This window comes from Hyalella azteca, unplaced genomic scaffold, assembly GCF_000764305.2.
Source record: "Hyalella azteca isolate HAZT.00-mixed unplaced genomic scaffold, Hazt_2.0.2 contig5114, whole genome shotgun sequence".
NCBI lineage: Eukaryota > Metazoa > Arthropoda > Malacostraca > Amphipoda > Hyalellidae > Hyalella > Hyalella azteca.
The window spans coordinates 4937-22183 of NW_025935314.1; the positions used below are offsets into that span (position 1 = coordinate 4937).

The 17247-nt window shown below is 35.3% G+C and overlaps 1 protein-coding gene across 1 annotated transcript; it reads right to left on the reverse strand.

The window, feature by feature from the left end:
- Positions 1 to 9218: 9218 nt before the first annotated feature.
- LOC108675484 (sphingosine-1-phosphate lyase) lies at positions 9219 to 14738 on the reverse strand. The gene is made up of 5 exons (XM_018163507.1): positions 14694 to 14738; positions 13925 to 14072; positions 12479 to 12567; positions 11246 to 11372; positions 9219 to 9640 (listed from the first exon to the last, which is right to left on the reverse strand). The coding sequence occupies exons 1-5, from the start codon at positions 14736 to 14738 to the stop codon at positions 9618 to 9620; spliced, it is 432 nt and encodes a 143-aa protein (XP_018018996.1). The 3' UTR covers positions 9219 to 9617.
- Between the last annotated feature and the right edge of the window lie 2509 nt (positions 14739 to 17247).

A 17247-nucleotide genomic window follows, 5' to 3' on the forward strand; every position in this document is an offset into this window, starting at 1 on the left:
CAACGAGTTGGAGGGTTCAAAACTTGCCGGTGCTCGTGAAAATTTAGGGTGAATTCGATAAGGTGGCCGGGTTGTTAAGAATCGTATTAAATTCAATATGGTTTAATAAAAGCTGACACCGCAGAATTAAATTATGTTTGAACTAATCCGGCAAGACAAAAAGTTATACTCTTCGAGGCATAAAGTTGCACTCATGGCGTGGTCCGCGAATTACGAACGTCGAGGTTTCGTACCCGCCTTCTTCTAAATTGAACGATACACTCAAAGAAATAAGTGAGATAACATATTACCATAGCGCTGCTTTAGTTGCGTCTGCGCTGTCCTACACGTAGTGGCGTTGCCGGGCAGAGGCAGGGCTACTCTCGAATATATTACCAGCATATAAGCAGATACTTTCGTAATTTTATTATTGCAAGACGGCTAAATAATAAAGGGCGAAATATGATTATCATTCATGACTACTAAAAATTTAGTTCACTTACATAACAACATGAATAATTGTATCGCAAACTAAACTATTCTTACCATCCGCAGTCACGAAATTATAACGCAGTTGAATTTCATGACAAATAAGCTCTGCAATTATTTAACGAATAAAATTGAAAAAAGTGTGTATGAGCAGGAGAATATTATTTCACAGATATTTTTAATAATTATTATTCAGAAAATGCCATACCATGAAGTGGGTTGCGAAAATGGCAATGGAGTTGCACGATATAAATATAATTTACTTGTCAGTAAATTACATTAGATAAAATAAAGATTTCTACAATTTACAGTTATCTGAGATAGATTATTGGAGCGTGTGCCATGTAATTAGTTTTCGTCTGTTTGTGGTGCCCTCCCAACATGTAAGAATAGTTCAGTTTATGCTGAAAATATGATCAAAATTTCAAATCTTGACTCAAGTACTCAGTAGTAATATATATAAAATAACTCTCTTATTTCTTGTAATGAATAAATAGAAATATAAGTAAAAAAGTAATGTTTATGGATTAATAATTACGTGTATATCTGCAGATGTGGTATTTATTAAATAGGTGCGGTGTACTCGATGATAGACATAGTAATGATGAATGTTTAATCAACTCCTGCGATCCAGATTGTAGACCTTGCTCCAGCAATGGCTCAGTATCGGCAACATAAAGTAATGTCACAAAGCTCATTACTCAAGAAACCCCGTAAAGCTGTATCTTTTTGTCACGGAAAAGCACGGAAAGAACGAGGATATTCCACTCAAACGATGAAGCTTCGTTAATAATGATTCTTCGCTAATTTAAAAACGTTTTTTGGCCTCATGGGAATAAGTAGCGAATATTTCACTAATCGGCAACAAACCAGACTCAGTTATTTCATCATCACCGGCATCACGAGGTTAATTTGGTCGAACTCCTTATTTAATAACAATTTCCTTGTTATTAAATTTTTCACTATGAGCCTGAAGTTTTATTTCACATAAAATCAATGGACGAAAGTAAATTCGTTTTGCGTGACAATTACATAAGCACAAATATAACAGGAAGAAATTTTTATACCTTAAAAAAAGTTTAAATCGAAATGGTAAATCCAATTGCTCTCTAAAAATTGACAGGGAATGAAATAAAAATATTATTACATATAATGATTTTAAATCAATGGAAGCTGATTCGTGGTATCGTGACTTATAAAGACCATAGCAGAAATGAGACGTGATGATGAGACGAACCTATAAGGAGCCCTCATCGAAATGATGCCCATAGAGCGGGCGCGTCATCAGTGAAAAGCAGTAGTCGATTTCATGTCTTTGAGCCCTTCGATGCAGTGAGAAGAAATTAGGAAATAGGATTCATTCAAGGAAGTTACGTCTAAAGAGGAAACTCATTTGAAAATGGAAGTAAAAACACGTTTTCCAAGCAGCAACTTTATCAACCGCTGCAAGAAACTTTTTAATGCTGTAAAAAAATAACTAGAATAATAATAAATAGTGGAAAACTCACCTGCTGAGCATTGAAAATGGGGTTATTAGCTGATGGCAATTATGGTTTGTGAGATATAAAAGAAGCTATTGCAAGCTGTGAAAATATGATTAGTAAGCAACTACTAGTAGATGGCGAAATGATTTTTTGAAAGTTATTTTCACTTATTTTAATGTCAATAGTTTTTAATTATTTCCCAGGGGGTAGTTGCTACATACGATTAAAAATTACCTGCTGTTTTCATGTATCAATGAATAAATTTAATATTTCGTTCATATAGTCATAATACGTGACCCAGTTTTACGATGTTTAAGTGGGCGAGGATGAGAATAGTTCAATCAGGGATGCAATTGCTTGCGTTGACGCTTCATCAGACCGTAGTGTTCAGTAGTTATGGGTCAGTTACTGTTAGACTATCGGCAAGCAGTATCCTTAATATAATAATATTAAAATTATATTTGAATCCCTCGAGTAACTGGATATTGTATTCTAATATATTGAGTTTTTTTATTACATTATGAAACAACACGTATGTCTTTCCACTAATTAGAATGGTGAAAATCAATTCGCTGGGAAACGCAAAAGCCTTTAAAATAATTAAGTTACTGCTGCAATTGTCATCTCGTACATTGATATATTTCGACGTGTTCAGTGAGTGCGGTACGGACTCCAAAATTTGAATTGCTATTCAGCGGATATTCTATTCTGTTAGTTTCCTAATATTTTTGAACCAATATGCGTTTCGACGCAAAGGGTTATAGTAGAGAATCGAATGCAAGATGTACTAAGCACGCTATCAGAGTTGCTGAATAAATTGCGTTGCCTGCTTATATAAACACTACTTAATGGAGATTCTTTGCAAGCTTTCATACCTTGAAAGAATTTATAACAGATGTTTTTTTAATATATAACAGATTTTCATAACACGGCCGCAATGTTGTTCAACGTTTGTTCGTTAAACTGCTTAAATCTCCATCTTTCCCTTCACAGGGCCGCTGAGTCGTCTGTGTGCACGCAGAGCGTAGGACGCTAGAGGCTGCTCCCGGGACTCTGACTGATGTTATACATCTAAGTTTTATTATAAGTGTTTATTGTAGTAATGCTGATGCACGTGGAAACTTGAAGGGTGAGCTTAATTTAGAAATATCTTTTTCGGAAAAAATAGAATATCAAATTTATCACAGACACTTATATGCAAGCTCTACACAAATTCACATAGATATAACATGGGAAAATTCACATATAACATTTCCGATAACAAGGCTACCATGTTGTCCGCAAGGCAGTCCTACATGATTGCAGTTTTTGTTCGTAATTTATAGCCTTAAAGTGGAAAACGGTACAGTTGATAGGTTGTCTCACAATGATTCATTAAATTAAACTTATATATATATTGAAAATAAGGCTTCCGTGAAGGTGATATTCATATGCCGTGCCAATGTTTAACTCCAACAGATTTAATAACTTTTATTTCCTTGTCATATTTCAAATTTGGAATTGCGCACCAGTCTTGAGAGGCGAATATTGTTGGCAAAATCCCCGTTTTGAGGTTGATTCACTAGCTTGGATACTTGGGAACCTCATCAACGAATCTCAACTCCTATTTTCTTTATGACTTAAATGAATGTTCAAACTTTTGAACTAAAATGGTTACCCTGAGCAGAAAAGGAAACTTACACAAGTGAAAATAATTCAAATTTTGCCCAGAAAACGGCTCATAGGTTAATATATAAATAGATTATTTGTTCGAAGAAATCAAATTTATCAGAAACAAGAATGGGCGATAAATATCATACTTTTTATTTCAACCGTTTAGAATTTTACAGTTGCCTATTACGCGCAATCAAACACTCTGTCCCTAGAGCAGCCAAGGGCGTATTGGCGATAATTGTGTAATTTTGGAATGCTAATACATATCTGTTACAGCGTTGACGAATTAAGTGATAATATCGCTTGTGATTATCAGTTTTTTTGTCGAGCAAGTTTGGTATAGAAAGATATATTCTGTCGGTGTAGTCGTGATACCACAGCCAGCTGTGTGCTGTTGATGCGCGACCAGTATGAGTAAGAATACCTTAGTCATGGAGCCACTACTCACTAGAACAATGCGTTAAAGAAATGTGTTCAGTAATGTTGTATAGGAATACGAATGATTTTCGCAGGAAGAGTATTTAAAGTATATCTATTTGCTTGAGAGTAACGAGGAAAATGTGTTTCCCCGCGCACCGGTTTCATTGAGTACGTGGTTATATATTTATTCTTCAGAAAGATTTGGGTGTGTGTTTTGTAAAGTAAATTCTTGGATAAAAAGGTGATGTTTTTGGAAACATTGACGCCATTTCTATCTACCGATGTCACTTCCTGGTCTTTTGGTCAGGACTTGTCAATCAAGTGGTGGTAGGGGTTATGGGTGTGATCGTTATTTTGAAAATATGCCCAGCATTTCTTAGATTCATGCCCGCATTAAAATATCTGTGCAAATTTCACAGTTCCTTTAATGCATGGCTAACCAGGTGCCTCCGCCGTATACAATAAACTTGAAATTGTTAGCCGTGTCACAGTTCCTCGATACAGCGCCCACACCCATGTATTCATTCAATATAGCTGGGCTTTGTATTTGTCTCGAAGTATGTTAATTGTACACGAATCAATAATGTTAACTCATTAGTTAAGACCGTCATGCGCACTAGTTCGCCGATGAAGCCGTCTCACTGCGCATACTTTCCACGGCCGTTTAATTTATAACGCGGCCTCCAAAACAATTAACTCATATTAAGATCTAACCAGACGCTCTTACGAGTTCCTAGATGCAGAAGCGATGAACCAGTTGTTTGTTGCTGTCGTGCGCCCGAACATAGAGTTTGGAAACGTTGTGTGGTCACCGAGATTTGAAAAGGACAGAAATTTATTAGAGAATATTTAAAGAAGTGCAACAAGGATAATTCCTTGCTTGATGGCAAGTCTTATGACGAAAGATTAAAGATAATGAAGTTTCCAATTAAGCTTCAGTTATAGACGTCTGTGTGGCGACCTCATTGAAGTATACAAGTATACTCATGGTTTACACAAGGTCTCCGAAGAATTACTAGAATTTGAAACAAGAACCAACACTACAGGGGCCACGCGGCTTTAAACTAAAAAAACTGCGCTGCAACTTGTCCAAGCGACAACACTTCTTCTTATATTATGAGTCTGCTTATATCGCAAGTTCACAAGGAATTTAAAAGCAAAGAAAACACCAAGCAAATTCACCATCGAAACGTTTTCAATATCGATATGGTGAATTTGCTTGGAGTTTTCTTTGCTTTTAAATTCCTTGTGAACATTTCTACTCACTTAAAATCACCGACATGTGGAACAGCCTCCCTGACTACATCGTTGGCGCTCCAAGTATGAACGCGTTCAAGAACAGACTAGATAAAGCTATGGAAAAATGTATGTTCAAACTTAAAATGCCTAGCACCAATCGAACCCGGTGGAAGTCTAGTAGCTATTTCAAACTTTCGTCAGTCTTGAATAGATCCGGTCAAATGGCACGATTTTAGATCTTCTGTGAACAAGGCACGAAAAGTTCAAGATTCGGCGACAGGCCACATCAGGCCTACTCTTCTGCGCCGACATCGCTATGTAATGTTATGTTAAGAGTATAAACAAACGCGTGTCGGTGTGCTGTAGAAGCCCCTCTCCCTCCACTTCCACTATGTTATGTTAATTTTGTATATATCGCTACGGTGATCGTGAGTCATGCTACGGTGATCGTGATTCATGCTACGGTGATCGTGAGTCATGATACGGTGATCGTGAGTCATGCTACGGTGATCGTGAGTCATGCTACGGTGATTGTGAGTCTGTCTCTTATACACATCTAGATGTGTATAAGAGACAGGAACATCCGTTAGAGTCCCGGGAGCAGCCTCTTGCGTCCTACGCTCTGCGTGCACACAGACAACTCAGCGGCCCTGTGAAGGGAAAGATGGAGATTCAAGCAGTTTAACGAACCAACGTTGAACAACATTGCGGCCGTGTTATGAAAATCTGTTATATATTAAAAAACATCTGTTATAAATTCTTTCATGGTATGAAAGCTTGCGAAGGATCCCCATTAAGTAGTGTTAATATAAGCAAGCAACGCAATTTAATCAGCAACTCTGAGAGCGTGCTTAGATTCTCTACTATAACCCTTTGCGTCGAAACGCATATGGGTTCAAAAATATTTGAAAATCAAATGAATATAATTAGTGCTGAATAGTAATTTAAATTTTGGAGTCCGTACCGCACTCACTGAAAACGTCGAAATATATCACTGTACGAGATCATAATTGCAGCAGTAACTGAATTATTTTTAAGACTTCTGCGTTTCCCAGCGAGTTGATTTTCACAATTTTACTTAGTGGAAAGACATACTTCTTGTTTCATAATGTGATAGAAACTCAACATATTAGAATACAATATCCAGTATCTCGAGGGATTCAAAGATAATTTTAATTTGACCATATGAAAAAGACCTCTTGCCAAAGGTCTATCAGTAACTGACCCATAACTACAGAACACCACGGTCTGATGAAGCGTCGTCGCAAGCAATTGCATCCCTGACTGAACTATTCTCATTCTCGCCCACTTAAACATCGTAAAACTGGGTCACGTATTACGACTATATGAACAAAATAATAAATTTATTCACTGATACATGAAAACAGCAGGTAATTTTTTATCGTATGTACCAACTACCCACTGGGAAATAATTAAAAACTATTGACATTAAAATAAGTGTAAATAACTTTAAAAATCATTTCGCCATCAACTAGTAGTTGCCTACTAATCATATTTTCACAGCTTGCAATAGCTTCTTTTATATCTCACAAACCATAATTGCCATCAGCTGATAACCCCATTTTCAATGCTCAGCAGGTGAGTTTTCAGCTATTTGTTATTCTTCTAGTTATTTTTTTACAGCTTTAAAAAGTTTTTTGCAGCGGTTGACAAAGTTGCTGCTTGGCAAATGTGTTTTTACTTCCATTTTCAAATGAGTTTCCTCTTTAGACGAGTATGATGGATCCGTAACTTCCTTGAATCAATACTAATTCCTAATTTCTTCTCACTGCATCGAAGGGCTCGAAGACTTAAAGTCGACTACTGCTTATCACTGATGACGCGCCCGCTCTATGGGCATCATTTCGATGAAGGCTCCTTAGAGGTTCGTCTCATCGTCACGTCACAGTCCTGCTACGGTCTTATCTGGCCAGTTTCACCCCTTTATTTTTATTTGCATTTTCTCATTTTTTCAGTGAATCATAACAAAAAGAACCTATTTTTAACCACAATTTTCAAAAATTACCTGTGTCCTGTGAGATGATCATTTTCAACTGCAAATAGTCTATGCTGCAATTTTAATAGGTAGTTTAGGCTATTACCTGGCACTCCGCACTTAACCCCAGATTCCATCAGCTAAATGCGGGCTGGAACGGAATACCTCAGGCGTTAAATTCAATAAAATAACCTGGTGTCCTATCCCCAACCTATCGTTAACACCTATCATGTCGTTAACCTGACAAGTCTCATACGACAGCGAAAAGGGCACACCGCATCCTCGCGATAACCCGCGCGAACCGCGGCTCGAAGTACAGAGGCCGAAAATCATGAACAATCGAACAAATCATATAACCCGAAAAAAATTAAAAACGTGGGAAAACACTGTTGCCGGAGACATCAGGTAAAAATTAACGGCAATGGAATAACAATCAAATCAGTTTTTCTTCAATTAACATGAAAACCCATACTCATAAAATCTCTCATCGATAGTTGAATACTCTCGAAATAGAAAGCCTACCTACGGAAACCATGTAAACGAACTTCAAAACTGAATTCAACGGTACCCTATTATGTAAAAATTAACCTAGAAGTGAGACATCGTACCTTTTAACGTACTGAACTTGAGTCTCGTACTGAACTTGAGTCTGAACTTAAGTCACGATACGACGAATCCGCTCGCATTGATTTAAAATCATTATATGTAATAATATTTTTTATTTCATTCCCTGTCAATTTTTAGAGAGCAGTTGGATTTACCATTTTGATTTTGGCTTTTTTTAAGGGATAAAAATTTCTTCCTGTTATATTTGTGCTTCTGTAATTGTCACGCAAAACGAATTTACTTTCGTCCATTGAATTTTTGTGAAATAAAACTTCATGCTCATAATAAAAAATTTAATAACAAGGAAATTGTTATTACATAAGGAATTCGACCAAATTAACCTCGTGATGCCGGTGATGATGAAATAAGTCTGGTTTGTTGCCGATTAGTGAAATATTCGCTACTTATTCCCATGAGGCCAAAAAACGTTTTTAAATTACCGAAGAATCATTATTAACGAAGCTTCATCGTTTGAGTGGAATATCCTCGTTCTTTCGGTGCTTTTCCGTGACAAAAAGATACAGCTTTACGGGGTTTCTTGAGTAATGAGCTTTGTGACATTACTTTATGTTGCCGATACTGAGCCATTGCTGGAGCAAGGTCTACAAACTGGATCGCGGGAGTTGATTAAACATTCATCATTACTATGCCTTTCAACAAGTACACCGCACCTATTTAATAAATACCATATCCGTAGATATACGCGAAAATATTAATCCGCAAAAATCATTTCTTTATACATTTCTATTTATTCATCAATTGATAGGAGAGAGTTATCTTAAATATATTAACATTGAGTACTTGAGTCAAGATTTGAAATTTGGATCATATTTTCAGCATAAACTGAACTATTCTCACATGTTGGGAGGGCACCAGAAACAGACAAAAACAAATTACATGGCACACGCTCCAATTATCTATCTCAGATAACTGTAAATTGTAGGAATCTTTTATTTTATCTAATGTAATTTATTGACAAGTAAATTATATTTATATCGTGCAACTCTATTGCCATCTTCGCAACCCATTTCTTGGTATGGCATTTTCTGAATAATAATTATTAAAAATATCTGTGAAATAATATTCTCCTGCTCATACACACTTTTCTCAATATTATTCGTTAAATAATTGCAGAGCTTATTTGTCATGAAATTCAACTGTGTTATAATTTCGTGACTGCGGATGGTAAGAATAGTTTGGTTTGCGATACAATTATTCATGATTCTATGTAAGTGAACTAAATTGTTAGTAGTTATGGATGATAAGCATATTCCGCCCTATATTATTTAGCCGTCTTGCAATAATAAAATTACGAAAGTATCTGCTTATATGCTGGTAATATATTNAATCGGAGCAGCCGTTGCCGAGTTATGATGGAAAAAGTAAAAAAGTACCCCCCGTAACACGATTTCCTGGTATCTAAGTATTAGTTGGCCTGATACCAGTATCAATACGCGAAAGACGCGGGGTAAAACCCGGGGTGGCACCCCAATTTTACTTACCAACAGCAATGAAAATTTCTCTCATAGTCCCCAGAAAGTGCTTTTGATTAACCGTGCATCAAGTTTCATCTGCAAGCTTGATGCACGCTGCTTTTAAAAAATAAATAAACACTAACATTTTCGTATTCAAGGCGGATGATCTCCTTGACGCGGTCGACGACCTGGACGTAGCCTTCCTCGTCCACGAGGGCCACGTCGCCTGAGTTGTACCAGCCTTCCTCGTCGATAACTTTATTAGTCTCCGCCAGGTTATTGCGGTAACCCTGCATTTTCTGTGACGAATAATCGGTCTTACTAGCAATTTATTGCTATACGCATTAATTATTTATCCCAATATTTACAGTTCAGAGTATAAGAAATAAAGCAGTGAGTTGTGTGTTCGATCCCAGCTTTCTGCGACAGCTCTGGTCAATCCTGAACATTGCCGGGTGGTTAAGCAACGCAAAATTGAAGCAGTGATGAGGCTCAAGTTCGAGACCCTCAACATGCTGAGAGAATATTCTGCGATGTTCCGAATCGGTGCTTGTTCTAGCGGCCTAAGCAATGTTGACAACGTTACATACTACAAACTTATTAGATGCAAGAAATATTGCATAGGCCGAGTTTCGCGGAAATGGTAGAAGAAATTGCGAGTTGTCTTCGGTGATGGTCACAGAAATGACAACGTCTGTTTTTTTTGCCAAGCATGATTTTTTTTGTCCTCTTAATTTCATACGTTTATGTCATTGCACTTGCAATATATGTATTTCTCACTTATTATTCAATAATTTATTAGTGCGTAAATTGGTTCAAATGCGTAATAAACAGCTTAAAACGTTTGGATTAACGCCACTAACGCATGCATTATCAGAAAATATTCATAGACATTATATTGATCGAGATTAGAAAAATCAAAAAATAAACAAATTGCAAATTAACAAAACAACTCGCACGAATGAAGGTAAAATTTCTAAGAGTTAATACAAATTGAAGAAATAGGCACTATATATGACGTATCGAATGTAGTTCAAAGTTCTCAGAGTTAATTTAAATTGACAGAATATTAATCCCATTTGGCATTCCTAATAAATTTCAAAGTAGTAACAGTTAGTATAAACTATAAATAGAAGAAAAAAGCACTATGTTTGCTGGAGATGTTAATTTGTTTATTTCAAAGTAATAAGAGTAAGTATAAATAGAAGACCATATTTGGCGTATCGAACGTAGTTCAAGGTTATGACAGTTAATGTGAATTGACGAAATATTCATCATATTTAACATTCCGAATGAATTTCAAAGTAGTAAGAGTTAGTATAAATATGAATAGGCACCATATTTGCTGTAGATGTTAATTTGTTTATTTCAAAGTAGTAAGAGTAAGTAAATAGAAGACCATATTTGGCGTATCGAACGTAGTTCAAGGTTATGAGAGTTAATTTAAATTGACGGAATATTCATCCCATTTCACATTCCTAATAAATTTCAAAGTTCTAAGAGTTAGTATAAACTATAAATAGAAGAAATAGTCACCATATTTGCTGTAGATGTTAATTAGTCTATTTCAAAGTAGTAAGAGTTAGTATAAATAAAAGAAATAGTCACCATATTTGCTGTAGATGTTAATTAGTCTATTTCAAAGTAGTAAGAGTTAGTACAAATAGAAGAAATAGTCACCATATTTGCTGTAGATGTTAATTAGTCTATTTCAAAGTAGTAAGAGTTAGTATAAATAAAAGAAATAGTCACCATATTTGCTGTAGATGTTAATTAGTCTATTTCAAAGTAGTAAGAGTTAGTACAAATAGAAGAAATAGTCACCATATTTGCTGTAGATGTTTAGATGTTAATTTGTTTATTTCAAATTAGTAAGAGTTAGTATAAATAGAAGAAATATGCACCATATTTGCTGTAGATGTTAATTTGTTCAAGGATGGCTTGTTTACTCCAGCCACATGGAGGCAGCGCCGTCATGAAGACGCTGTTGTCGATGCTCTCGTTCATCTCTGCCAGCATGTCTCGCTCTAGCTGTTAATAGTGACATTATTAGGCTTAATTGTGAGGTGTCAACAGTGACATTATTAGGCTTAATTGTGAGGTGTCAACAGTGACATTATTAGGCTTAATTGTGAGGTGTCAACAGTGACATTATTAGGCTTAATTAGTGGTGTCAATAGTGACATTATTAGGCTTAATTGTGAGGTGTCAATAGTGACATTATTAGGCTTAATTAGTGGTGTCAATAGTGACATTATTAGGCTTAATTGTGAGGTGTTAATAGTGACATTATTAGGTATAATTGTTATGGTGGAGGTGTAATGGTGAGATGGAAGCATGTAATTGGTAAGATGATGGTATAATGGTGAGATGGAAGCATAATTGTTATGGTGAAGGTATAAAGAATTAAATGATATAATGGGTAAAATGGAGGTATAATAATGAGATGGATATTGCTGGCAGTAGGTATAATGCCGGCAAGAAACGCACATTTTGATCGGCCGTTACCTTCATAACAAATTGTTTGTTTAGAGTGACCGAGTGACGACTTAGTCACTCTGAATCCGTCAACACGCACCATCTTAGTGGCAAAATATTCTGCGGCTTCCAGACCAATTATTAACTTGTTACCCAATTTTGTATCTGATATGATTATATGAATATCATCTCTATTATCAAAATATAGCTCATTGATTGAGAAATTACAACTCCAACTATAGATCATTAAATGCAATTATTTAATTTGAATTAAATGCAGATTTTTCGATTGTCTGATACTCTCAGTTTTTCTTCGACTATTGTTGTAAGATTCCTTGAAGTTGTTCGAAAATTGGTGTATGCAGATTTACGGTACGACCTCCTTAATTTAAGATTTAAATTAAGGATGTCGTACGACATTTTTAAGTAAGATTTAAATACGACATCCTTCCAACTCAAAAATATCCTAGCTCATGGTCGACACAGTTGCTGTTAAGTGAACTAATCATCCATGAATTACAAATATTTCTAAGCAAACTATATCAAATGTTAAACACACACATACGCACAAACAAATACACACATTGTTCACAGCTGGCAAGAATAAATAATTTATGTGTAAGTTTTATTTCTCAAGGGTTTTCATACTATTTCTTTACCTTTCCTATTTCTTCGTCGATTTTCCTCTTGACCTGAGGAATTTTTCTAATTAGCGAGAAGAGAGCCAACTTCGAGCGTACGAAAAGACCTGCAAAAAATGCAAATAAAAGATAGATACAAAAAATATAACTCAGTACTCATAGCAGTGAGTGACAGAGAGCGTCGACGAAAACTTGAGGTCACGGACAGACGGACGGACAGACAGACAAACAGACAGACGGACATGGCGAGCACAATAGTGCATTTTTTCCATAAATGAGAAAATGCGCTAAAAAGATCCCGAAACTTACATAACATTGGCCCAAATGTTCCGACAGACGTTTTCTAAATAATAATTAGGATTAATGATTAATAATGAATTCAATATAAAATTATCACTGGAATCTTAAGTAGATTAGAAACGTAGGAGTTCCTCTCGATCGAGATACTTTCTTGTAAAAATAATACGCCCACGTATTTAAACGTTAATATTGATGGAATTTTACAGGCAAGAACGACAGAGCTAACAATTGGTGAAATCGACTAGCACCAGAGCGGTTAATACAACAAAAAATTATTTTATATATGAAATTTATTACTAAGTACGACATAATTTCCTCTTAATTAATATTATTTTCTTCATCCTTTGTTTTCTTGAATCGATTATAAAAGTTGAACAGAATTTCGAATTCATACAAGACCTTTGATTGACGATAAACCCTGAGACGCTGGCACGCTTAACCAAAAGTTCTTTTTACATGCTTCAATTTTTGATATTCCTCTTAATGAAGATATTTCGGTGGATTAGAATTGTGACTGAAAATTTAAAAATTTTTGTTCAAAAATCTTTCCGTTCTCGTTTCAAGTCGTAGAGCATATCCCTCCAGAAAATCTCATTAAGGTAATATAGCAAAATAAAAAATAGCATTGCACACAAAATTGGGGGTTAATCACCCAGTCCAAGCAATAATTTACTAACTTTTCGTTAGTAAATCAGGGATAACATCTTGTCAGCATTTTTGACGAAGAGGTAAAAGGGGTTTTAATGCCTTGTTAAATTGGCTAATGTTTGCTCATTATTGATGTTATGGGCAACGAAATATGTTTTTTGTGATGATTGTCATCCTGCCATAGGAAGTTCATTTTTTAATTTGTAACCAAAAAAAGAACATACAAATATCGCTCTTTCAAACAGACAGTGGTTAACAAACATACATATTTCACACAGAAAGTGGTTAACATACATATTTCACGCAGAATGTGGCTAACAAACATACATATTTCACGCAGAAAGTGGTTAACAAACATATTTCACACAAAATGACTAACAAACATACATATTTCACACAGAAAGTGGCTAACAAACATACATATTTTACACAGAAAGTGGTCTCTGACGTACAAAAATTAAACACAAAATTGAAGGCAGATTAAGTAAAATTTAAAATGATTTCATTTCCACTCACTTTCATCTTGCCATAAAAAATTCTTGACGGCAACGAGGCAGAAAGTTCCCCCGGCGGTCACTAGAACAACTTTCCACGCGGGTTGCCCTTCACACGCAGTGTTGATGCGGTCCTTGACGACTGCACAGAGTGATGATGCCGCTGAAAACTGTGGAAATCAACAAATTATCAACTGTTATTTATAAACGTGTCGTTGAAACGGTCCCTATAAACGTGTCGTTCATAAGGTCCCTAGCTACGGCACCGAGTGATGATGCTGCTGAAAACTGTGAGAATCAACAAATTATCAACTAGTATTTATAAACGTGTCGTTGATAAGGTCCCTAGCGACAGCAATAAGTGATGATGCCGCTGAAAACTGTGGGAATCAACAAATTATCAACTATTATTGATAAACGTGTTGTTGATAAGGTCCCTAGCGACGGCAACAAGTGACGATGCCGCTGAATGAGCGAATATCATCGAATTAATAACAATGAATAATCAACGTTGATACGATTGGAAACTGAAGAGCGCTTATAAATGAACACTTATAGCAATTAAACAAAAACTTGGGCAACTGAGACCGACAATCCAAAAAAATAACAAATTAAAGAAACAAACGAGATTTCTATCGATTTATAATTGGGTTAAAACCTGGGGTATTTTTATTTTATGACAACTAATCACAGACTTGATCGTGAAATTATTGAAACTTCGATCTCATAACAACAGCCTGACTAAAATTGCAAAAAATGATAACGTACGCAGAAAAAAACATTAAACTCACCATGTTCATTAACGGAAGCGTACAGCGACTGTCGTGAAGCTCCATACAAACTATACAGAATGTGACGCTACAATAAACTATTCTTGCCATACCCATCAGTGGCATTGGTCAACCCTGATAGCTTATCACCAAGGGTATTTTTAGAGGAGATACCACATAAAATAACGGCACAGATACGACGCATAACACCTGAGCATAGGACGAGTTATCTCAGCCGCTGATATTCATTTCTGACATCAAGATTTTGAATGGAGCAACAATGGTAAAAAAATCTATGTCATTCGTGGCATGCAAAATGTTGAACATTGAAGAAGCTGATTCAATTCTGTAATCAAACAGAAATCACACATTGTCTTGTATTTAATATGTAAACAAATACTTTATTTGAAATGTAAAAAAAAAGAATTTATATAATAGACTGAATAACAAATGTAAAAGATTCGAACATGAGAAAGATGCCGAGAACGCTAGCAGTTTTGCACTAAATTTTTGAAAACTACAGACCAAAAATATCTTATCAAGATGGATCTTTTTGTACCAAACAAATATTGAGTGCAGTTACCGAGCTCCATCTCGGGGCGAGTGAACCTAAACCAAAATAAGCGTGCAGATAAGACGATAAAAGATAAACTCAGATACAGAGAATAATTATTTGATAAGAGACGCGGACACGCGATAACGTTCATCATCTTCGGACACACGTACTCGATAACCTTGAGTTCTGACTTGCAATCTATCTGCCATCAATCGAACAATCATTTGCTAATACACATTCATCAAGGCTGTTCCATACATGAATTCAGCGATCGTTCAACAAAATAAATAAAGAAAATTGCTTCTTTTTCCAATTGATACAAAATAAAATTATTCAACAATTTCGAACGTAAGAAGGACAAATTTGTTAAAAGACCACATTTAACATCATATTGAAGCGTAGAACGAGGTTCAAAAGCAAGTTTCACAAAAAAGTATATTTATTGCATGTCTATAAAATGGAATATAATGCGATTCTTAAAGAACTAAGAACATCACAGGCATGAAGTGTACCTCATAAACAAATTTATTATTCATTAACATGATTGATTCGTAGACATTTTTCTAGATAATTTCGATCACAAAATCTCGTCTTACATTCATTATTATCAGCTAAGGCCACAAATGTAATACAATATTAGGGTTACGGTGGTTCATTCATATGAACCTCTCTTATTCAGCCAAGAGTAGGTATATATGAATTATGGATCTATTCAAGCTTTTGGAATGAATAATAATGTAACATAAAACCATACCACAAGCCCCGTCTCTTATTTAATATACAAATGTAAAGAAATAATTTCCGTTTGTATGACTTAAAATATACATACCCACAGAATGTATCTAATACTCACAAGACTGAACTCTTCATTCAATACCGCCTCTTCACACAGAAGCTTTAGCAAAATATGTGTAAAATAAAATCGCTATCACGCAACAGTCAAATATTGTTGGCACAAAACATCGTATTTAATACTTTTAAAATTCAACATATAAAAAACGGCAATCAACAAAACGCAAGCGAAAAAAATAGATGTGTATAAGAGAAGTGTATAAAAATTATAACTCTAAGAAAAAGTAACATATACGGAAATTTAATACCGTACAGTAAGGAATGAATGCTGACCGCAAGTAATACCAGATAACATGTTTTTCTGGTGTGGCTTGCTGAATAATTTAATTAAGTTTAAAGAAAAAATTGTCATGGTGCTACACCGCACGAAAAAATTAAGTCGGGCAGACCCAGGCATTGCTGAATTGCTCATATTGTCATTGATAAGAAAATTTTATAATCAGATTCAATGCTCAAACACCATAAAAAAAGGTCGCTTGCAATCCGCACTAGCGGCTTTTTCGGAGAAAATGAAAGATTATAATAAAGAATGTTATTTTATCAGTATAAAAATACGTGAATAACACGTCAAAAAAAAATAAAAAATTAATAAGAGTGAAATAAATCCTACCAACAAAGCGTCATGTCTACAGCAAACACACAAGGTTGGGTGGCACAAGCGTTCCAGTAAGACGCTCAGGTATCATCTTTCTTACACAATAAACGAGCTATAGTTTAACAGTTATTACTGTCATGATAATAAATGATGCATCACTCGATACATCAATTGCTGCAGTCAGTCTCATCATAATATTTTTCAAGTTATTCATTCTATTTTAATATCTCACTCAAATCTCATCATTTTCACTTTATTTTAGGAGCAGCGGCATCATTTCACTGGCAGCCTGAATATATAATATTATATTTGCTGAGAGTAAACGCTGCAGATAAAATCCCTTTGTTATCCTCTTTTCGAGAACAACAAGAATCGTGCAACAGACAACTTTTTCTCAACATAAATTTTTCATATTTCAAAACCAATTTCTAATCTACGCTCTAGGGGAAGGCACTCTCTCTTGATGAAATTTCCAAGAAACTTTTTATTGTTTCCATTTAGGACCCGCAACAATTTACTTTCATAAATTTGATGTAAATAAAATTCAAATTCACTTATGACCTGTGCTTTAG